This window comes from Sorex fumeus, unplaced genomic scaffold (genome assembly GCF_029834395.1).
Source record: "Sorex fumeus unplaced genomic scaffold, SorFum_2.1 ptg000142l, whole genome shotgun sequence".
NCBI lineage: Eukaryota > Metazoa > Chordata > Mammalia > Eulipotyphla > Soricidae > Sorex > Sorex fumeus.
The window spans coordinates 952167-973778 of record NW_026606199.1 but is presented as its reverse complement, the minus strand read 5'-3'; the positions used below and the strand labels follow the sequence as shown (position 1 = coordinate 973778).

Below are 21612 nucleotides of genomic sequence, written 5' to 3'. Positions count from 1 at the left end.
TTGGGGGTCACACCCTGCAGGGCTGGGGGCTACTCCATACTCAGTGCTCAGGGGTCAGTCCCGATAGCGCTGGGCAAACCTGGGTCTTTTCTATGCAAAGCCTCGCCTCAGTGCACTGAGCTTTGGGGCCTGTTTCCCAGCTGGTTTATTGCAGTCACGTAAACAAGCCCCCCTCACCCACAGGTCACCGTCGCGAGGACCGTTTCTTGGACACTGCCGCTCCCAGCAGGGACACCCACCCCTGTTTGTCTTTCTCCCGGGATTCCACTCTCTGGGCGCGACCCCCTCCAGCTTTATCCGTTTTCGCAGATTTCCGCTTTTCCATACTTCTGTATTCTCCAAACTCAAGAAACCCACAGTAGGGACTGGAGTGGTCATACAGCAGGAAGGGTGTTGGCCATGCACACAGCCGGCCTGGGTTCGAGCAGCCCCGGCATCCCAGGTGGTGGTCCCGGAACCTCAGGAGTGATTCCTGAGTGCAGAGCCCAGGATTCAGCCCTGAGCACTGCCAGGTGTGGTTTCAAAACAAAAAAGACATAAGTAAGACCCCTGCGTTCCCACCTGGGCTCATGTGTTGCTCATTAAAGAAGTGAGAACAATGAATGAGCAGAAGGAAGAGACATGCCGGAACACGGCGGGCAGCTGAGCAAACCGGGTGCCGTGGCACTGCCTGGCGCGGTCACGCCGTTGGGCATGAGATGGGCACGTCCTTGTCATGGGCAGGGCCTAGAAACGGGCAGGGGCCGGGCAGGGGTCATCAGCAGGGCCCGTGCACACGTGTGGCCCCACCGAGAGGGGCGTGTTCGCGACCCCGTGAGAAAGGGCATGGCATGGGGGTCTTCAAAGAGCCGCACCTGCCGCTCACACTCGCACCCAGGTGCCGCCCGCAGCCGCCCGGCCTCCTGCTGGCTCTGCCCACCCGCTAAGAGCCCAGCCGCTCCCGCCGAGGCCAGATGGACGCGCCCGCAGGCAGAGCCCACCATGCACGCCTCCTCCCTCCTGCAGCCCGCCCTGGTGCTCTGCTGCCTGGCCGCGCCCCCGCCCGCCCGGCCTGAGACGCTGTTCCACAGCCGGGACCGCTCAGACCTGCGGCCGCTGCCTGGGCGCCGGGCCCAGCCCATCGCTGACCTCCCGGGGGCGCAGGTAGGAGCCCGAAGACGCCTCGGTCCGGGGCGCACGCACACGCGGTACACACACAAGCACACACACAGTCCAGAACTCACGCACACATGTACACACACAAGCACACACACACACGCCTGAGACCAGGGCACACACACATGCAGTACTCATGCAAGCACACATGCCTGAGCCCTGTACACATGCACACGCAGTACGCACACATGCCCCCCAGGGCACACACCCAGTACACACATAAGCACACACACGTGCCACATGACAGGCACAGACTGCACACACATGCACACTGACTCCACAAGCACATGTGCCTACATGTATCTGTGCCTGCCCGACATGGGCACACACACCTACATATGTGCACACACACGCATGCTCACTTGCTAAGCAGCCCATGTGCCCTCGGTCCACCCCCACCAGCCTCGCTCCGAAGAACGTGGAGCCCTGCAGGGTGGCGGGGCCGGCCCCCTGCCCTGGGCAGCAGAGGAGGCCGAGAGAGCCGGACAAGCAGGGCAGCTCTGCGGGCTGTGGCCAGTGGCTTCCCGGGCCCTCACTCGGGGCTTCCTGACCCGTTTCCACTCGCGACCCTTGGCCAGCCTGGCGTGTGCGACCACCTCAGCTTCTGGTGCAGTCGCTGACCCGATTCTCGGTCACCGCGTGTCCAGAGCCTTCACTGTCCCTGGCGTTGCCACCCCCCACCTGGGGGTACAAGCTCACCAGGGGTCATGCCCCCAGTTTATGGGGCGGGCGTGCTACTCCAGCGGGTGATCGTACAGTTTGCCTTGGTGCCTGCCGGTTCCCCCTTCTGCTCCCCTGGGCCCACCAGGAGGGACCTAGTGTCCTACTGTCCCTTCTTCCTCTCAGAAGCTTCCAGACTGAGCTTCTTTCATGGGATCTCAGGTTCGGGGGGGCTCTCCCCAGGGGCAGTCTTCCCACAGGAAGTGCTGAGCCAAGGCCCAGCTCTGCCGCATGAACGAGGTCCGGGACATCCAGGTGGACACGCCACTTTTGCTCTCCCTCCCTGTCCCCTGGCCAGTGTCCAGACCCCACGACCCCCGTCCTTGGGCAGGGACCCCAGGCGGGACCCCAGGCGGGACCCCAGACGAGACCCCAGGCAGGATCCCGGACAGGACCCCAGACAAGACCTCAGGCAGGACCCCAGGCTGGACCCCAGGCCGTCAGACTCGCACGCTCTCCCCGCAGCGCTTCCTGTCCAAGTACGGCTGGACCGAGCCGCAGCCGCGCTCCCGGGCTCCGGCCCCCCTGGCCCAGGCTGTGCGCCGGTTCCAGAAGGTCAACGCGCTGCCGGCGAGTGGCCAGCTCGATGCGGCCACGCTGGCGGCCATGAACAGGCCCCGCTGCGGCGTCCCCGACACGCCGGCCCGGCCGCCCAGGGCCCGGCCCAAGCGCTCCCCGCGGCCGGCCGGGGCCCCCCACGTCTTCCCCAGGCGCACCCTGACCTGGCGGCTGGTGGGTGAAGGCTACACGGGCCAGCTGGCGGCGGCCGAGCAGAGGCGTGTCCTGGCGCTGGCCTTCCGCATGTGGAGCGAGGTGGCGCCCCTGCACTTCCGCGAGGACCTCGCAGGCCCCGCCGCCGCCGTGGACATCAGGCTGGGCTTCGGCCGAGGTGAGGCTCGCACCCCTGCTGCGCCCCAGACCTGCGTCCAGGGTACCCGGAACATGGCAGGGTGGAGGGGCCTTCATGGGGACACTGGGGCTTGGTCCCTCCTCACCACCCGATCTCTAGTGACCCACGTCCACAGCTGGTGGCTTCCTGCCACCTCCACAAGGGATGGGTTTGGGGCCTGTGGCTTCCATGTGGCCCAGGTGGGGACAGGGTCTGCCACACCCGCCACTGGTTTGCCTGGGGACAGAGGCTGGGCTCGCTTTGACCTGCACCACTCCTGTCAGCCCCCCTCTTCCTGAACCCTGGGGTGGGACCCCCGGACCACAGACACACCCCGCCCCCCTCCAGGCCGGCACCTGGGCTGCCCTCGGGTGTTCGATGGGAGCGGACAGGAGTTTGCGCATGCCTGGCGGCTGGGGGACGTCCACTTTGACGACGACGAACACTTCACCCCTCCCAGCAGCGACGCGGGCATCAGCCTCCTCCGGGTGAGCGAGCCCAGATCCAAACGGGGGTCAGGATTCAGGGGGCCCCAAGGGCACCCAAGAAGGCTCCCGATCCCCACCCTGTTCCCTGCTCCTGCCCTCTGTGATGGGATCCCGTCCTGCCCGGGGAGCCTGTTCTCTCCTGGGACCTGGCCTGGGACATGGGATCCTGTCCTATGATCCTGTGTCATGAAATCCTATTCTGTGCCATGGGATCCTGTCATGGGATCCTGCCCTGTGTTGTCGTATTCTGTCGTGGAATCCTGACCTATGTCATGGGATCCCACCCTGTTTCATGAGATCCCATCCTGTGTCATGGGATCTGTCCTGTGTCATGGGATCCAGTTCTCTGTCCTGTGTCATGGGATCCTATCCTATGTAATGGGATCCCATCCTGTGTCGTGGGATCTGCCATCTGTAGAGTCAGGGGTGGACTCGGGTGGCCTGATGGCTTGGCTGTCCTTCCCAGGTGGCCGTGCACGAGATTGGCCACGTGCTGGGCCTGGCCCACAGCTACCGGCCGGGCTCCATCATGCAGCCCAACTACCCGCCACAGGCACCCAGATTTGAGCTGGACACGTCTGACCGCAGGGCCATCCAGAAGCTGTACGGTGAGAGCCCAGGCCCCGCTGCCCTGGACATCAGCCCAGCCCACTGTGGCGAGGACGTACCGGTTAGGGGCCCTGGCCGAGACTCCCCCTGGGACGCTCTGGGAACAGGGCAGCTAGACCGTCCCTGGACAGCGACCTGAGCACTGTCCTCGCTGGCATCGCGTCCAGGGCCCTCCCCTGAGCTGGACGGGCCACCACCTGGTCGCCCACGGTGCCTCGGTGCCTCGTGGCAGAGGCACGGCTGCGGCTGGGACGTGGCTGGTGGTGGGACAGCGGCCCCCCTCGGTCTCCTGCAGGCGCCTGCGAGGGGTCCTTCGACACGGCCTTCGACTGGGTCCGCAGGGAGCGGGGCAGCGACGGCCGCGTCACCATGCGCTTCAGTACCTACTTCTTCCGCCGCGGCTGGTACTGGCTGTATGAGAACCGCAACAACAGGACCCGCTACGGGGACCCGCTGCCCCTCCTGCTGGGCTGGCACGGGATCCCCACGCGCGACATCGACGCCTTCGTGCACGTCTGGGCCGCCGGGAGAGATGAGCGTTACTTTTTCAAAGGTGAAGTCCCGGGTCAGGCGCTCGGAGTCCCCGCAGGGTCCCGTCTTCACACGCTGGCAACCGCTTGCTCTGGGGGGCTGGTTGAACCCGGGTCTCTCTAAGAAGCTCTAGTGGCGGCTGGAGCGACAGCACAGCAGGGAGGGCGTTTGCCTTGCACATGGCCGACCCGGGTCCAATCCCCGGCATCCCATATGGTCCCCCGAGCACCACCGGGAGTAATTCCTGAAGGCATGAGCCAGGAGGAACCCCTGAGCATTGCTGGTGTGACCCAAAATAAAAGCAGAGAAAAAAAATAAGCTTCAATGTGGGCTGTAGTGATAAGGCAGGCAGGATTCTGGCCTTTCATGTGGCTGACCCAGAGGGTCCCCAGCTAGGAGTGACCCCTGGGCACTGTCCGGTGTGGCCCCAAACCAGATAAACACTGTCAGGGACAGCTCAGGGCAGAGTGCTTGCTGTTCTCCCAGAGGCTGTGTTTAATCTCAGGGAGAAACCAAGAGGGTCCCAGGAACGAGGCATGAGGGAGTGCCTCGTTCCGTCGGGGGTGAGAACTTCACCAGGGGCCACTCTGGGATGTTTCTACCAGCATAGCATGTTCTAGAGGACTGGGCCCAGTTTGAGGAGGACAGTGGACAGAGGGCCGTCACAGACACGGAGGGCAGACACGCTTCGGGTGGAGCCTGTGAAGAGGAGGAGGAGGGAGCCGGGTGTCTCGGGCAGCTGTGAGTGGGACTCACCAAGAACGGGTCAGAGACACACCATGTCCCTGCACGCACGGCCTCCCAGCCGGGGCCCTGGGCTGGACACGGCCCCACCGACAGTCAGAGGCTGTTTCCAGCAGGAATGTCAGGGCCCACGTGGCTGGAGGCGGTAGTTGAGACAGTGAGTCTGGGGTGCGTCAGCCCTGATGCTCCATGCTGATGTGTCCCCGACCACTCTGGAGCGGCTTCCTCGGTGCCACCACTCCGAGAGGTGCCGTGTGGACATGTGTGACTGAGCTCACGCGGGCAGCAGAGGCAGAGGGAGCTGGGTACACTCACCCACATCGCCCTGCGTGTAAACCTGCCTGCACTCCCTCTCTTCCACACACGGGAAAGGGGTGGGCCTCGCTGCCGTCCACTCAGCGTGAGAAGCGCAGAGTTTAGGAATCCGGGATGAGATTTCCTCCAGGCAGTAGCGGAGGTCGTCAGAGGGCGCTTCTAGTGCACCTTGCAGACCCTGACTCCCAGGGCCAAGACCACGCTGGAGCAGGAACTGCCCTTGGGATCTCACACTCCAAACCCTACGGGTGGGGCCACACTCATCCCCACGGCAACTCGGGTCTGCCAGCTCAGGAGCGGGCTGGGAGGTGGGGCGGGCCCGGAAGGGAACCACAGCCACGTTCCAGGCACCGTTTCCCAGGACAACGGGAGTCCCAGGCGGGTTCCTGCAGAGGGGCAGTCTGTCTGGATGTGGGGGCGCACCTGTCTCCCCATCTGTGATATGGAGACAGTGGGGAAACTAGAAGATTCCGAAACTGTGGGTTTTAAAGATACCCCTGAAAGAGAACCCCGTGATGACAAAAACGTACATCAGGCCCTGACCTGGGAAAGGGAGGTTCGAAGTGCCCAAGAACAGGGGTGGGGCGGCCCTCGCTCCTCCTGCATCTTTTAGGGGTGCCTGTGGCAGCTGCCTTCTAAGGCATCAGGGACGCCCAAGGAGGCAGATTCCGGGGCTCAGTGCGGAAACGACCCAGCTCCCCCCGCCTCCCCCTGGGCCTGTGTTCGGGGCCATCCTCTGTCGGGATCTGAGCCGACCAGCCACCGCCGACGCTTTCTCTGCCTCTCAGGGACTCAGTATTGGAGATATGACAGTGACAAGGATCAGGCCCACAGCAAAGACGAGCAGGGGCGAAGCTACCCCAGGCTCATCTCGGAAGGGTTCCCTGGTGTCCCGAGCCCCCTGGACACGGCCTTCTACGACCGACAGAAGCACCTGATTTTCTTCTTCCAAGGGTCCTTGGTGAGTGCCCAGTGATGGGAAGCTGTCCGGGCCAGCCCTGGCTGGGAGACGGTCAGGGTGGGCAGGCGGAGACCTGGGCTTGATTCCTGGCCCCCCCTGGGCCCCTGAGCTCTGCCAGGACTTACTGGTATGGCCCCCAAACAGAAATCTCTTCGCAGTATACAGCACAGCCCCCCGAGGCTGGGCCCGTTGGACCTGCACTTACTCGGCTCTAAGGCAGTGCCCTTACCCGCCCCTTGCACCCACCCAAGCAAAAATATTTCCTGACCAGCAGAAATTGGGTTTTTCTGCTTGATTTCTGGCTTTCACCTTATCTTTGGACCACACCTGCTGGTGCTCAGGGCTGACTCTTGGGCGGTGGCAGGGGCCACGCAGAAATTCGTTTTCAAGTAAATTTTTGGCACCCCATCCCCCATTCTGTGACACGCAGACCCCCTCCCCTTCCCCCCTCTTCGGAACCAGGCTCTGAGCTCGTGGGGAAACGCGGGGGCTTCTCCCTCTGATCTGCCTCACAGGTGTTCGCGTTTGACGTCGGCAGCAACCGAGTTCTTGACTCGTACCCGAGGAAGATCACGGAGGTCTTCCCGGCCACGCGGCCCCGAGACCACCCGCTCAGGAGCCTGGACGCCGCCTACTACTCCTACGCCCACCGCGCCGTCTTCCTCCTCAAGGGCCGCCACTACTGGCAGGTGGCCGGGGAGCAGGACTCGCGAGGGCACGCGGGGCGGCCACCCAACGCCCTGCTCCCCAGGAGGCCGGTCTCGGGGACGTGGTTCGACATCTGTGACGTGCACGCGTCGACCCTGAGCATGTGACGGGCGCAGGCCGGCCTGCACGACTGTCCCCTCAAGCGCCTCATCCCTGCTACAGGAAAACCGGATCCTATTTCCCACAGCTCAGGGCCGGGTCCAGGGGGCAGGAGCCACGCCGGGGACCAGGGCAGGCGACAAGGGCTCCGGAATCCCAAGTCCCCGTCCTGTCCAATGGGACCATAAAGGAACGTTTCCCCAGGGCCAGGTTCCAAGCCCGTTTTGAGCGGCACCTCGAGGCAGCCACTGGGTGTGGGGCCGGGGGGTCCTGCCAGCCCCGAGCCCCTTTCCCTGCCGCTGTGGGGCCACGTACAGGCCTCAGCCCGCCCCAACGGGCCCAGACAGCAGCGCCTGGGCTCACGCCAATGTTCCTGCAGGGCTTGTTCTCGGCCCCTTCCAGGCGAGAGGCTCCGTCCTAAGGGCCGACTGCCAAAGTCAGACTCGTGAAGTTGACAGGGGAATTTTACTTTTCCTCCCTCAACTGTGCCCGACAACAGGCTATATAACGCCTCTTAACTTTCACAAACCCGGGGGACTGTAACGTTGGCAAAAGCCCCAAGGACAGAGCAACAGCAGGGACGACGGGCAGTGAAATGACCCCGAGAAGCTTCTGTGGCTGGGCGGCCGCCTGAATGGCTCCAGTGGGGACGTGAAGCAGTTAGAATCGGAGAAAATCAGCAAAGGCCCGAGGATCCCGAAAGAACTCTCCCTGCGGAACCGCCAGTCATGCTTTGACAAGGGAACTGCATCTTCCCACTGAGCCGACAAGGGACGCCTCAGAGCGGCCTGACCCTCTGCTCAGCCACGGCTCTCAGTCCTCGGCCGCACACTCCCGGGAAGGGCCGAGAATCTGTCCCAAGGACAAGGCGACGGAGACCCCAGGAAGCCAGCAAAGGTGGCAGGTTCTGTAGGCTCCCAGCCGCGAGTGAAGCCACTCCCCCAGCTCACGCTTGGCCATGCTTGTCCAGCCCTTCGAGGGACGAGGACACACCACGTGCAGGGGGCACGGCCCGGACACGAGGCCCCCGCAGCGGAGGGTGAAGGACACGGAAGGGCGAGAGACGCCGCCAGTTTAAATAAATAATTTATTTATTCAAAATAGTTTTCTTCCCATATATATTCACAGTTTCAAGTTTAAAGTGGAAAACTGGGGGCACGGCCGGGGTGGGAGGGCGGCTCCCCCCTACCCCCACAGGCCACGAGGGGCGCGGCCACGGCCTTTCCGCACCCTTGGGCAGGAGCTCTGTGGAGGGACAAGAAGTTCCCTGGCCACCCCCGACCAGAGTCACCCCTGTGCAGCTCTGGGTCCCCAACCTCGGCCCGCGGGGCGTCGGACACGGCGCCAGCTCCGTGTCCGGGCCCGTCCCGTCAAAGAGGCCACAGATGTCCCCCGTGTCTGCCGCGTGGCTTTAATAAGGATGCGCCGGGCCGTCAGCGAGGCTGTGGTGTGGACGTGGGGCCCTCGGGGGCGCCGCCACGGGTCTGCAGGTCCAGCAGGCGCACCAGGAGCCCGACCCGCTCGCGCAGGCCGGCGCCCTTGTCCGCCGTGGCCCTCAGGAGCTGTGAGTACACCTGCTTGTGGGTCTTGAGGGCCGCGTCCTCCTCGGCGTTGCTGCGGGTGGGAGGAGCGGGCTGAGGGGCCGCACGGCCGCATCTGGGGCACCTGGTCCCACCCCCGGGAGCCCGTACTCGTGGGGTCTCTGCTCTGGGGAATCAGTGTCTGGCCCCCCCATGGACGTGCCTGGCGCAACCCAGGGCCGGGTGATGAGTGCGCCCGTTGCTGGGGGCGGGACACAGACGTCCCCGTCGCGCTGACAGCCCGGCAGCCACAGCCCCCGCTCGGACCCTCACCAAGTCCACAGGCACTGGGACCACGACCCCCGGCCCTGTGCCCTGCCAGCCCGAGCCAGGACACAGCAGCCCCTGGCACCCGCCGTGTGGGGACGAGGCCTCCGTGTTCGGGGCTGCAGGTTCCCAGAGAGGGGCCAGGCAAGACCCGCCGCCCCTGGGACCCACCTCGCCTTCCTCTTCGCCGAGGACAGCAGCTTGATGGACTGCAGCAGGAGGAAGGAGAAGCGAGACTCGAAGATGCCGAGGAGCTTGACCACCTCCTCCCGGTGGAGGCTGGGAGCAGCGTCGGCCGCGCGGGCGGCGGCATCGGACTCGGGCTGCGGAAGCGACGCCAGGTCACGCGGCTCGCGCCACACTGGGCAGCGACACGCACAGCGGAGCCGGGGCCACCCAGGAGACTCCTGCCCCCGCCCCGCCCGCCTCCCCGACGTGACTCGCATCCAGTCCGCTGCGGGCCAGGAAGGGGCAGGCGAGTGGGCCGCCGGCACGGGCAGGGCTGCGAGACCCTCGGACCCCCCACAGCAGGCCGCTTCGGGAAGCTCTGAAGGAGCTCACGGGCCTTGCCTTTGGCGGGGAAGGGGGGGGGGCAGAGGGCCACACCCGGGGTGTCAGGGCTGATCCTGGCTCTGCACTCAGGAATCACTCCTGGCGGTGCTCGGGGACCCCATGGGGATCTTGCGGGTGGAACCCGGGCCGGCTGTGTGCAAGGCCAGCGCCCTCCCCGCTGTGCTCTCTCTTCAGCCCCACCCCCGGGCCTTTCCTCCTGGGCAGTAAGTGATAAAAGTGCACAGGAACTGCCTACTCTTGGGGAGTCCGTGACTCCAGCCTATGGGGCCGTAGTGACTAGAGTCTAGGGGCCTTTCCAAGACTTTCTTTAAAAATATCAGAAAAGAAAGATGTGTTTATAAAATTAAAGAAGTAGACGATTCCTACAGGAAGAAGCAAGACGACGGGTCAGTCTGACTTGGGCCAGACCCGGTGATGCTCAGGGGCGTCTCCTAGCTCGGTGCTTGTCGGGGGACCTGCAGTGCCGGGAGAGAACCTGGGGCTCCCGCAGGCAGAATCTGTGCTGCAGCCACGGAAGGATCCCCGGCCTGTTACTGCATCTCCACGTCGCAGGAAAAGGTGCGTGTGTGCACATACACACACACACGTACGCAGACCACTCGGGGCTTTCACCCCATTTAGCACCGACAGGCCGCAGAAAGGCCTCCCGACTTACGGGCTCAATCTCCTCTTCGAGCTCCTTCTGGATGAGCTGGAAGGCGTGCTTCGTCCTCGCCATGATGTCCAGGGCCCCCGAGAGGGTTTTTAATTTCCCGACGTTGCTATTTTGACCTAGCGGATTAGACACAAAGCAATCACTCCTTACGTACAAATCTAGAAATCCATCCTGTACCAACCTCGTGGCGGAAATCCGGACCGCCCAGCGCGAGAGAGAGCGGCTTACAGGAATCCCTCTAATCTCCTAACTGTCCGGAACCGTCCCGGGCATCAGGCGGCTGCTCCCCGCTCCTCTGGGGTTGTGGGAGGCCGCCCCACCCCGCGAGCACCACCACAAGGAGTACGGTCGAGGCAAACCCACGTCTGCAAGCACAGCCCAAAGCTGTCGGCGACGGCTCTGGGTTCAGGGGTTCCGCGTGGGCCTGTCTCTCTGTTGTGGTTTTTAATTATTTGAAACAAAACTTAGGCACCGGAGTTTATAAAACAACTAAGGGTCAAATTCCACACGCAGAACATCCCAGCACGGCATCTGCCACGAGCGTCAGCTTCCCACTGGAGACTGGCCTCGGTTCCTGCTGCACAGGGAACGGTCCCCCCCACAGGCGAGGGGACCCTCTGGGCCGTTCCCCTCGGGCTCCGCTCAGCACGACACTCTCCCGAGTGTCACCCTTTCTTGCTGCTGTGACCAACCCCCTGCCACCTGCAGTTCCTCTTCCCAGTCTCTGCGGATACTCCAATGCTTCCAGATTCCTGCCCGTGTGAGCAGTGCTACAAATGCCATTCTTGACATGCTCTTTGTTCATTTTGGGGGGGGGGTCACACCCGGCTGTGTTCAGGGCTGAATCCTGGCTCTACACACAGGAATTACTCCTGGTGGGTCTCGGGGACCGCGTGGGGTGCCGGGTTTTGAACCTGGGCTGGCCGCGTGCAGGACAAGCTCCCTCCCCGCTGTATTTCCGCTCTCGCCCCTGACATCGCTGTATGTGAAGGACTGTGAACAGCACGCTGACGTGTACGTCAACAGACTGAGTCACTGAAAAGAACCTGATGCATCTCCTCAGTTCCGGAATGTACTTGAACAGCAGCGACGGCTTTTCCTGGTTCTGAGCCAGCATCAGTTGTGGGAAACAGCCTTGCTTCCGCCCCAGAGACGCGCGCGTCTGCGGCGCACCTGCACCAAGCCCGCACCCACAGGTCTGAGAAACGGAAACGCGGGACTCACTGGCCATCTGGAACTCGGCAAAGGCCACTCGCTCTAGCTGGACTCGCAGCAGCTCGCAGGGCGCGTCCTTCAGCAGCTGGAAGAGCTTCCCGGCCTTGCTGTAGTGCAGGTCGGCCAGCAGGCGGTGCTGCTTCCTCAGGTGCTCGTCCCCCACCTAGGCCAAAGGCACGTGAGCACCCAGGGCCCCGAGCCCGGCCGCACAGCGACACCCTCGAAACCCAGCCACGCGCAGCCACGGAACACACGCAGCGACAGACCCCAAAACACGGCCACGGAACACACACAGTCAGCACAAGCCCGGAGCCCGGCCACACACAGCCACAGAACAAGGTGAACACATCCCTGAAGCCCTGAACACAGACGTGCAGCCACGGAACACACAGTGACACTCCCGAGGGAGCCTGGCCGCTTCCGGTTCCCTTTTTCTGTGTGTCCAAGAGCCCCCACGTGTGTGTCTTGAACTCCTTTTCCAGCTCACTGGTTCCCAGCGAGGGAGGAGCGCCCACCCTCCCCTCGGGCGTCCTGCAGTCCCCACACTGCAGTCAGGACGCTGTCCTGACCCAGCGGAACTCTCCCGAGAGTTGCCTGGAGGTGTCCATCTGGCCAGGGGATGTGGAGGGCAAAGCCACCACAGACGTGAGCTGACCACCAGCCAAGGAGCTCCCTGGCCATCAGCGGGAAGGCCAGCCCCGGAGCCAGAGTACAGCTGTCCCGGGCTAAGGAAGGGAACCCAAAGCACCAGACCCCGGGCAGTGCGGGTCACAGTGACGGGGGTCGAGGAAGCCGGGAGGGCGGCCACAGGAGGCCACATCCCGCTGACTGTTGGTGTGTGAAGTCCAGCACCGGGCCTGACACGACACTGTTCAAGAGGGCGAGGGTGGCAGTAACTGTAGGGGGTGAGGAGGGAGAGCGCTCAAGGCCTGGCCACCGTCCCACCCACAGGGGCACAGGGACGGTTCGACACAGGCTCACAGACTGTCCCAGGTGCATTTATGAAAATCCCCGAGACGGCCACCCGGTCTCAACCCACTACCACACAGCTCAGGTGCATGTTCCGTGGGCACCGGGCTCTCCCATAACGAGGAACGCTGTGGCTGGTCGACCCACGGCGAGGGCCCAGAGCCAGAGCGCAGCCCGGGACAGTGGCAGCACCGCGTGCCTGGGCCGGGCCGGCGCCAGTACCTGGTTCCGCAGGCAGCTGTGGTACATGGAGGCCAGCCGGTGGTGGATGGTGGCAGCGCGGTACTGGCACAGGGGCTGCCGCGCCGATGTCGAGTCCACGTCACAGTGCTTCAGAGACTTCAGCATGGCCTCGCTGACCTCCTTCTCGATCTGCAGGGGGGTGTGTAGGTAGGGGGGGGGTGGGGGGAGCCGTCGTGAGTACCACGGTCCCTCCGGCCACCTCAGCACCTCAGTGACTCCCCCCCCCCCGCCCCCGCCCAGGCAGGGATGGGCAGCAGCACCTGCTCCTGGGCCTTCCGGGACAAGGGCGCGAAGTCCTGCTGCAGGGTGGCCATGGTGAAGTAGGTGGTGGACAGCTCCCAGTTCACCGAGTCCCACACGGCCGGGTGCACGTCCCGGCTGCCCAGCGCCCGCAGCGCCTTCAGGTAGTAATCCACGGCCTGCCGAGAAGACACGGGTTTGAGCTCCAGGGGGGCGCGGGGGACCCACCCCGCTGCCGCCACCCCATCTTCCCGGGCTCCGCAGCCGGCACGCCCTCTCGTCTCTCCCTGGCTCTGCACCTGGCAGTGTTCAGAGCTGACTCCCGGCTCTGTGCTCGGGGCCCCTGCTGGCGGGGCTGGGTCAAACCCAGGCCTACTGCACGGAAGGCAGAGGCTGGTCGTACCAGGGTTCTTTCCCTCTTTGGTGCTAAAGCACATTCTTAAATTTTATTTTTTTTGCTTTTTTTGGGGTCACACCTGGCGAAGCTCAGGGGTTACTCCTGGTTCGTGCACTCAGGAATCATCACTCCTGGTGGCGCTCAGGGGACCCTATGGGATGCTGGGAATCGAACCCTGGTTGGCCGCGTGCAAGGCAAATGCCCCCGCCCCCCACCGCTATGGCTCCAGCCCTTCTAAAACACATTTTTAATTTTTTTTTTTTTAAAGAAAACCGACTCCCAAGACCAGCAGCCTGGAAACCCCGGGTCTGGCCGGCCCAGGCACCTTGTTGTAGTAGAGCCCCTCCTCCGGGGAGAACTCGCGCTCCAGCCCGCCCGCGCCGCAGTGCGCCTGCGCGCAGATCCGCATGAGCCGGCCCGTGTTGCAGAGCAGCAGCGCGGCGTTGGCGGCGTCGGCGATGGACTCGAAGTTGTGGATCCCCTTTTCGAAGCAAGAAAAGCTTTTTTTCCACAACTGCTGCTCTGCGGCCGACACACTTCTGCTCGCTTCGCACAAAAGAGAAAACAGCCGTGTAAGCGGCAGGCAGGGGGGCCTCTCCCGCCCCGCGCCGCCCAGCAGGCGGAGTGGGGCCGCGTGCCCGGGACCCCCGGCCAGGGCCGCAGGCCGAGGTCTGAGTGCGCAGCGGGGGCTTCGCGGGGGCTTTCTCGGGGCCCACACAGCGGCACGCGGGGCTGACTCCCGGCTCTGTGCTCGGGGCTGACTCTCAGCTCTGTGCTCAGGGCTGACTCCCGGCTCTGTGCTCGGGGCTGACTCCCGGCTCTGTGCTCAGGGCTGACTCCCGGCTCTGTGATCGGGGCTGACTCCCGGCTCTGTGCTCAGGGCTGACTCCCGGCTCTGTGATCGGGGCTGACTCCCGGCTCTGTGCTCGGGGCTGACTCCCGGCTCTGTGCTCAGGGCTGACTCCCGGCTCTGTGATCGGGGCTGACTCCTGGTTCTGTGCTCAAGGCTCACTCCTTGCTCTGTACTTAGGGCTGACTCCCGGTTCTGTGCTCAGCGCTCACTCCTGGCTCTGTGCTCCGGACTCACTCCTAGCAGGGCTGGTGGATCACATGGGATGCCGGAGATCAAACCCGGGTTGGAGACATGTAACTGACCAAGTGCCCTACTGCTATACTGTCCCTCCAACCCTCATCATGTAATTACTTGTGAAATTCGAAACTAAATTTTCTTCAAGTGTAGGCGAAATTGTCTTCGTTGCTTTCGGGCCACACCCAGCGGTGCTCAGGCCTCACTCCTCTCCAGGCAGTGCTCAGGGAACTAAGTGAGGCACCAGGATCCCGGGTCAGGCTGTCCTATCGCTCCGGCCTCTAAGCCGCTGTCTTTAAGGCAAACCATCAACCTCAGCACAGAGCACTTTTTGGAGACCCTGGGGGTGAGGCGGCCCCCTGCTCTGCCCCCACCGCTGCCCGGACCCCGAGAAGCCTCAGCTCTGGCTCTGCTCATCCTGACTCAGGCTGCGTCCCCGTCTCGCGGCTCCGGGCTGCTCCCGGTACTCCGTGACAGCTTTATGCACTCTTGACAGTGAACTCTGACTTCTGCACGCCCACGGGCGCCTCCAATTCTGAAGGGGCCCAGCTGAGCTCAGCACCCACCCCGGGTCCGCAAAGACCACTGTCCTCTGACCCCCCTGGGCTGGTACCATCTCAGGCGCTCCCCAATGCCGCCCCTGTGTGGGCAGCGTCTGCTCACGCCCTGCACAGCAGCCCAGCCCACCCCGGCAGGCTACCCTCTGCCAGGGTCTCCCAGGCTCCACGCCCGCCTTGCCCCACTCTGCCCTGCACGGCATCAACGCTTCAAGTGCTGCTCAGAATCTGGGTCCAGATCTCGCTTCAGGACGGGGCAGGGGGTACGACACACCAAGCTTCAGCCCACCCCAGGCCGTGCTTCTTTCCTGAGGGGGTTTTCCACGGGGGCTCCCGTTTGCTACCGACTCCCATGCCAGGAAGCCCAGCGCCACCGGCCTCAGCTTGAACCGCGTGCCAGCCAGCGCGAGGCCAACTGACGGAAACCAACGCTCCGGGGACTCACCCACGCGCTCGCTCTGCAGCGCCGCCGCCTGGTTCATGTAGAACACGCCGATCTCATTCCGGATGTTTCCCATCCGCTTCAGAATCTGGACGTACTGTTCGGGGTTTTGGCTTTTCAAGTCACTGAATTGCAAGATTTCGTTAGCAGCTTCGTAACATTTACAACTAACGGAGAGCTGACTTTCCAGGTCTGTAGACAAATCAGTGGCCCACGCAAATCCTTAAGTAGAAAAAAAAAATCCAAGAATGAGGTGAATTCTTCCTTAGCATCTACGTAACTGATATTTCGGATAAAAATAATAGAATACACACAACAAAGCATAAACATACTAAGATTCCTGTAAAACGACCAATATTTTAAATTTCAAGGTTAAGATCACTTTACAGAATTCTTATTCTCTTGGTTTGGTTAAAAGTCGTATTTTTTCGCCTGTATGAGACAATCCCCAGGCCCAGAGCACAGACCTGGTGCTGTTCATACCAACACCTTAAGCCCCTTGTCCTTCTGAATCACTGCCCCTAGTTCTTGAAACAAAGCCGCTCGCCACCAGGGGTCTGGTCGGACAGCGTGTCAGCGCAAGCAGGACTGGCTGAGGGGCAGCACGCCCCCGGGACCAGAGTGGGGGTACCAGGTGTAGCGCCAGCAGCACTCGGGGGACCATCTTCTCAAATGCCCGTCTGGGGCAGCAGAGGCGGCTATTCCACACCGTGTCTCCGGGCAATCTGAGTCAGCACCACTTGGATCGGGACAATTTGAGGAATGAAAAAGTTGTGGAAGAAAGAGGCAAAGAAGTCTCTGCAGTAAGACTTTTCCCACGTGCCATATCTGGGGCTCACAGCACCCAGTCCCTAGCCACGGAAGGTTCCCGCTGCAAACGGCGACTCTGGTGGGAGCGGCGGCTCCGGGTGAGCAGGGGCTCGTGGGCGGCAGAGATGCTGGCCCGAGCGAACCTGGAGCAGAGCCAGGAGCAGCCCGAGCCCCTGCCGCACCGCCAGAAACGAAGTGGGCCGAATACTCAATATGCCCACACGGGATTTCCATTTTCAATACGATTTTAACACAGGACACACTACTGTAACTTTCTTCACTTTGATGCCTTAGTGGTCCGTCCACAAACCATTCCTCCTCTTTTCACGTTCACAGTTCTAGGATGCCGAAACTGAAGAGCGATTCCCTGATGCTACTCTCAGCTACTGTAACTGCGGGTGCTCAAGTAACTGCACCAAGAGGGAGGGATTCCGAGACCGGGGATTACCTTTCCCTAGTTCCCAGAATTCTAACCACGCAGCTCCAAACACGCGAGACGGTCAGTAAGCTAGACGGACAGCTAGGAACTGAATTTGAAAGAGGATGTCTGAGTATTTGCTTCTGGGAATCATGCCCAAGACAATCCACCACTAGCCTGTTCCAAAGAAAAGCACAGCCTGGGTGGGCTAACAGGGTTACAGACAAAAACCTCAGGTGAACAAAATGTCAGAACAACTCTCCTCGGGCTTTAAAAGTTAAAAAAAAAAAAAAAAGAATTCTAGAACACCCACACACAGGATCATGCTCCTTGGGCCTTAAAAGTTAAATATTCTAGAACACACACCCACAGACAGACACACACCCACACACACACCCACAGAATCATGCTCCTTGGGCCTTAAAAAGTTAAGTAAAATATTCTAGAACACACACACACACAGACACACAGACAGGATCATGTTCTTTCCCAAATGAAGGAACAAGGGCCGGGGAGGTGGCCCAGTGGTGAAGCACCCACCATGCACGTGTGAGGCCCTGGGCGGTGTCGGCAACATGGCATACACACACACGCGCACATTTAAACTAATGAAAAGCAGCCAATCGATGAAAACCAAGCAACCGTCAAAACCCGGCGAAGATTCCCGCCGCCCTCCCGGACCCGCGCCGCCAGGGCCCGGCGGGCGCCCACCCTGGCAGCTGGACTCGCGGTGGAGGCTGTGCAGGATCTCCTGGTCCTCCTTCGTCTGGTAGTTGAACTCCTCCAGGTGCGCGGCCCGGTTGCTGGCGTTCTGGGCCAGCATGAGCTGGATGTCGCCGCAGAGCGTGAGGTACTGAGAGAGGAACAGCAGCACCTCCGACAGCATGTTGGTGCACAGGCAGCAGTACGTGTCTGCGGGGGGAGGGACGCAGGACAGGTCAGGGCCACCGGGACTCGGAGGGCCTGCCCCCGCGGCACCCACGCCCAGTTGTGCTGTCAGGGCGACAAGCGGCTTCAGGGAGGGGTCGACCCACCCGGCGGAAATCCCGGCTCGCAGTCTGCGTGGAGACGGCAGTTCCCGGGAGACGGGCCATCTGCCCGGCCCTCCCTCGGGGGCCCGTGCCGCTCCCCCACCCCCAGCAGACATCAGGAGGCCCCACACCGCGACTCACCGTGGCTCTGCAAAGCCAATTTGATGTATCGCAACGCTCGGCCATACTTCTGGAGACTCATGGCCGCGTCCGACAGCACGTAGTAGGCCTTGGAGGACTTGAGAATCAGCTGGAGTTTCATTTTGTGCTGCCAAGAGCCGGGGATCATTCCGGACTGGATGGAGTAGTGGCCCTTCTGCAGGGAGCCCACTGCGACGGGGCAGGGAAAGGCAGCGCGTTTATCTGAGCCCAAGTCACCCCGAAAACAAGCAAAAACCAAAGACCACCACTTCTGCTTCTAGCGGGCAACAGTCCAGACTGGAAGCTGGAGTGTTCCAGAACAGAGCCTGACCGCCGTGGCCACAGCATCCGTGGGCTTGTGGGGCCCTCCGCTTCCCTGCAACCCTATGCTCAGGTCACACACACTGCGGGCCCGCCACTGCCCTGTGCCTCCTCTCAGTTGGGCTGGGCCCACGGGCTGCCTGCGGCGTCCGCACACTGTTCTCTACCTCCCAGGCACACCAGCACGGAGACGCCCTCAGCGGCCACGACAACCTTCCTCAGCTAACAACCGAGGGCTGCGGCGTGGACAGCAAGATGAGGGACATGGCATCCCTAAAGACCTGACGGACCCATGACACCAACACAAGAGGGGACACAGGACGCAGGGGAAGGCCCCATACCAAGCTGGTTCCCTTTTTTTGGTGAAGCAAAATACTTTTAAAGAAACGGCCTGGGGAGTGCGGGGAAGCTGGGTGCAGGAGAGGACGCGGCTTCTCAGAACTGGAAGCGCCGCCCAGCAGCAGCCTCTGGCCGCGACAAGGTTCTGTCTCATCTCCGAGAGGGCCAGTTAATTAGCTGAGTTCTGGTGCCTCTGCACTCCGGATTGCCAGCGGGGGTGGTGTGCCCGTCTGCATGTGTGACTCTGGGGCAAGTGCTCAGAGCAACCACAGCCCCGGGACGGACACGAGACAGGAGACTCGCACACACAAACGGGCTTCCACACTGTGTGTGTGTGTGTGTGTGTGTGTGTGTGTGTGCGCGTTCAAGGGGTCAGGGAGAGACAGTGAGGAAACGAAAAATGACTTAAGCTGAAAATCAACATGAAAGTCCTTTTCCTAGAAGGGTCCTGAGGAGTAAGTGAAGTCACCAGTGAAAGCCCCGAGGTCACGGGGCCCAGGGAGGGCTGGGCTGGGCAAGGCACCTCTGACTGGCCCCCTCGGGCCCACTTAACCCTTGAACAAGGCTCACAAAGCGACCCAGCAGAGGTTTCCGGAGGAGCCTTTGGGCTGAGTTCCTCCAACACCTGGGAGGGGCTGGGAGGACCCCCACACGGCCCCCAGCCCTAGGTGCCCCCCTTCCTCAGAGGCTTTTCAACCCGGGCCTGGCAAGACCTAAATCTGGTCTGATTATCCTGAAGATTAGTCTGCAGAAAAGGCCTCATTTGCACATCAATTCCACTCACTCTTGTCCAGAAACAAGGCCATCTGCTTCTCCAAGCCCTCGGGGCCCCCTCTGGCCGACTCATCTTCATACTTTAATGGGATGGGGGTGCTGGGGTCGGCGGCAGGAAGGTCACTCTCCTTTTTAATGCTGCTGTCCACGGACTTTAATCCCTGCGCAGAAAGGGAGGCGGCACTGAAGGGCAGTCTACTGGAATACGAGGCAGCAGCCGCCACTCAACACGGCGCAGTCTGGAAACACCGCGCCAAATCTGTACAGGCTGGAAAACTAAGTTTTCACCTCCCGCTTCGGAGGAAAAGAACCCACAGCCATCATTCGGGAAAACCGTTAGCTACCAAAGCCACCCGCGAGGCTCACGAGCAGGCCCAATCCCAATCCCAATCCCGACCCTGGCTGAGCTCACCTCCAGAACGTAGCTCAGCACCAGCCGGCAGCGCTCCTCCGTGTCGTGGCAAACCGGAAACGCACAGCTCGGCTGCAGAAACACGTTCGCACAGATCAGCGCCACCACAGCCACCGATGTCACAGCCCTCGTCCCCGGAAATCCCTAAACCACTCTTAACTCGCTTGTGCATCTCAGCTCAGTGATGGTACTGCTACAGCTTTCATCACTGTTAGGAGTAATACAAGCATTACGAGAGTATCACTCAACAAACACATCCTCTGGCATACTTTTGTTTTTTTTTTCGCTTTTTGGATCACACCTGGCGATGCTCAGGGGTTACTCTTAGCTCTGAAGTCAGGAATTATTCCTGGTGGTGCTCAGGGGGCTATATGGGATGCTGGGAATCAAAGACAAACGCCCTAGCCGCTGTGCTATCGCTCCAGCCCCTGGCATACATGTTGTTTTTGGTCATGAAAACTTTTACAGTGACTCCGCATTCGCGGCCGCGCGACATCTTATAATTATGACATCTCATTCCTACTTTGAGAAACTGGCAGGCTACCGAATGTAGCCTGCCCACACGGCAGAGTCTGGCAAACTCCCCGTGGCGCACCCAATATGCCAAATACCAGTAACAATGATGGGTCTCATTCTCCTAAAGAGCCTTGAATATAACCTCAGGGCTAGGATGAAGGAGACGTTACTGGGGCCTGCTCGAGGCAATCGACGAATAATAAGATGATCTGTGATCTAGAACAGTGGGTCCAGACACATGCCGAGCACGACTCCCTCACCCCTGCAAAACCCGGCTCATTTCCCAGCCCCACGTAACCCCAGCACTGCTGTGGGCAGCGCTTGGGGGGGGGGGGGCGCAGTTTTCCCTGAGGCCACAGCCCGTGGTACTCAGGGCTGACGCCATGCCCCGTACCAGGGGCCCCTCCTGGTGGGCTCAGACCCGGGCAGCACTGGAGCCTGAGCCTGGGTCATCCGATGCAAGGCAAGACAGACAGGAAGGACAGGCTCTCCGTACCGCGCCCTCAATCCCTAAAATACTCTGGTAACAAATAAGTGAGTTGGTTCAACCCGTTCCGACAGACGCCACTGGCATCAATTATTTTCAGCCCGACGCTAGGACTACTGACAGTGTTTGTTGTATGAATCACATTAGGAGCTATCGGCAGGGAAACCAGTTCACAGGCTCCACCGAGGTGCCGATGCGACGAGAAGGGCCCTTGTGCTGGGCGGGAATGACTGCTCTCACTTAATGGCACGCACAGAGGTCAAGGGGCTGTGAGGACCGCGAGGAGGCCCGGCCACTCTCCTGCTCTTCCCCAGCACCAGCAACAGGGCAGACTCTTCCGGATGTGTCTATGGTTACAAGGTACTTCCCAGTGCTTTAGATCAGGCAGTGTTTTCTGGGAAAACGAACGAACTGACACCCCACAGTTTAATTACCCTGGAATTAGCCCTGAAATCTGGGGCCTTAGGTTACAGAGAAGTTCAGAGTAACATCTTCATACGTCGCCAGCCCTGCTTGCGACCAGAGAAACAGCCTCACTGCACTGCAGGACCAGGAGGGGGAGCTGCTGACTGAAGAGCCCTTTCCCCAGCTCCCATGGCCCGGACACACGGGGCGAGCCGGCGTGTGCCAGCGTCTCCCGGAGGAGCTGAGTTTCCGAGCCAGGTCAAGACCTCCGAGACCAGGCACAGAGTCTAAGTCTGGCGGCGCTGGAGGTGCCTCAGACGCCCGCCTGGGTGCAGCGGCATTCACACGGTCCCCGCAGAGCTTAAAGGAAGAGGGGAATTCCCCACTTCAAGCGTTTCAACTTAAACTCACTCTCCGAGGGGAGGAGTCCCAAACAGTGATGGGGGTCCAGGCAGTCTCTGGCCCAGCGGTGGGGGCCCCGAGGGCCAGGCCGAGTGACTCTGAGGGGTGGGGA

At 61.7% G+C, this 21612-nt stretch overlaps 2 protein-coding genes across 3 annotated transcripts in view; one reads left to right on the top strand and one right to left on the bottom strand.

The window, feature by feature from the left end:
- Positions 1 to 981: 981 nt before the first annotated feature.
- MMP21 (matrix metallopeptidase 21) lies at positions 982 to 7227 on the top strand. The gene is made up of 7 exons (XM_056106745.1): positions 982 to 1143; positions 2341 to 2764; positions 3113 to 3252; positions 3719 to 3860; positions 4157 to 4414; positions 6240 to 6412; positions 6928 to 7227. Exons 1-7 carry the CDS (start codon positions 982 to 984, stop codon positions 7225 to 7227), a joined length of 1599 nt encoding a protein of 532 aa, XP_055962720.1.
- A 1384-nt stretch (positions 7228 to 8611) lies between these two features.
- Positions 8612 to 21612, bottom strand: part of EDRF1 (erythroid differentiation regulatory factor 1) — a 28629-nt gene continuing 15628 nt past the window's right edge. For both annotated transcript variants that reach the window (XM_056106676.1, XM_056106677.1), the window contains 12 exons: positions 19691 to 19762; positions 19289 to 19439; positions 17845 to 18033; positions 17384 to 17584; positions 15448 to 15666; positions 13684 to 13904; positions 12982 to 13140; positions 12701 to 12850; positions 11519 to 11672; positions 10295 to 10410; positions 9238 to 9389; positions 8612 to 8833 (listed from right to left, as the gene is read on the bottom strand). In XM_056106676.1, the coding sequence (XP_055962651.1) occupies positions 8653 to 8833; positions 9238 to 9389; positions 10295 to 10410; positions 11519 to 11672; positions 12701 to 12850; positions 12982 to 13140; positions 13684 to 13904; positions 15448 to 15666; positions 17384 to 17584; positions 17845 to 18033; positions 19289 to 19439; positions 19691 to 19762 (1965 nt within the window). In that variant the 3' untranslated portion in view covers positions 8612 to 8652. The remainder of the gene's footprint in view (positions 8834 to 9237; positions 9390 to 10294; positions 10411 to 11518; positions 11673 to 12700; positions 12851 to 12981; positions 13141 to 13683; positions 13905 to 15447; positions 15667 to 17383; positions 17585 to 17844; positions 18034 to 19288; positions 19440 to 19690; positions 19763 to 21612) is intronic.

Excerpts from the sequence above, each read along its gene's own strand:
- MMP21 (XM_056106745.1), top strand. The coding sequence starts at position 982 with ATGCACGCCTCCTCCCTCCTGCAGCCCGCCCTGGTGCTCTGCTGCCTG. Across the intron at positions 3,253-3,718 it reads CGGGCATCAGCCTCCTCCGG|GTGGCCGTGCACGAGATTGG; the intron begins GTGAGCGAGCCC and ends TGTCCTTCCCAG. Across the intron at positions 6,413-6,927 it reads TCTTCTTCCAAGGGTCCTTG|GTGTTCGCGTTTGACGTCGG; the intron begins GTGAGTGCCCAG and ends TCTGCCTCACAG.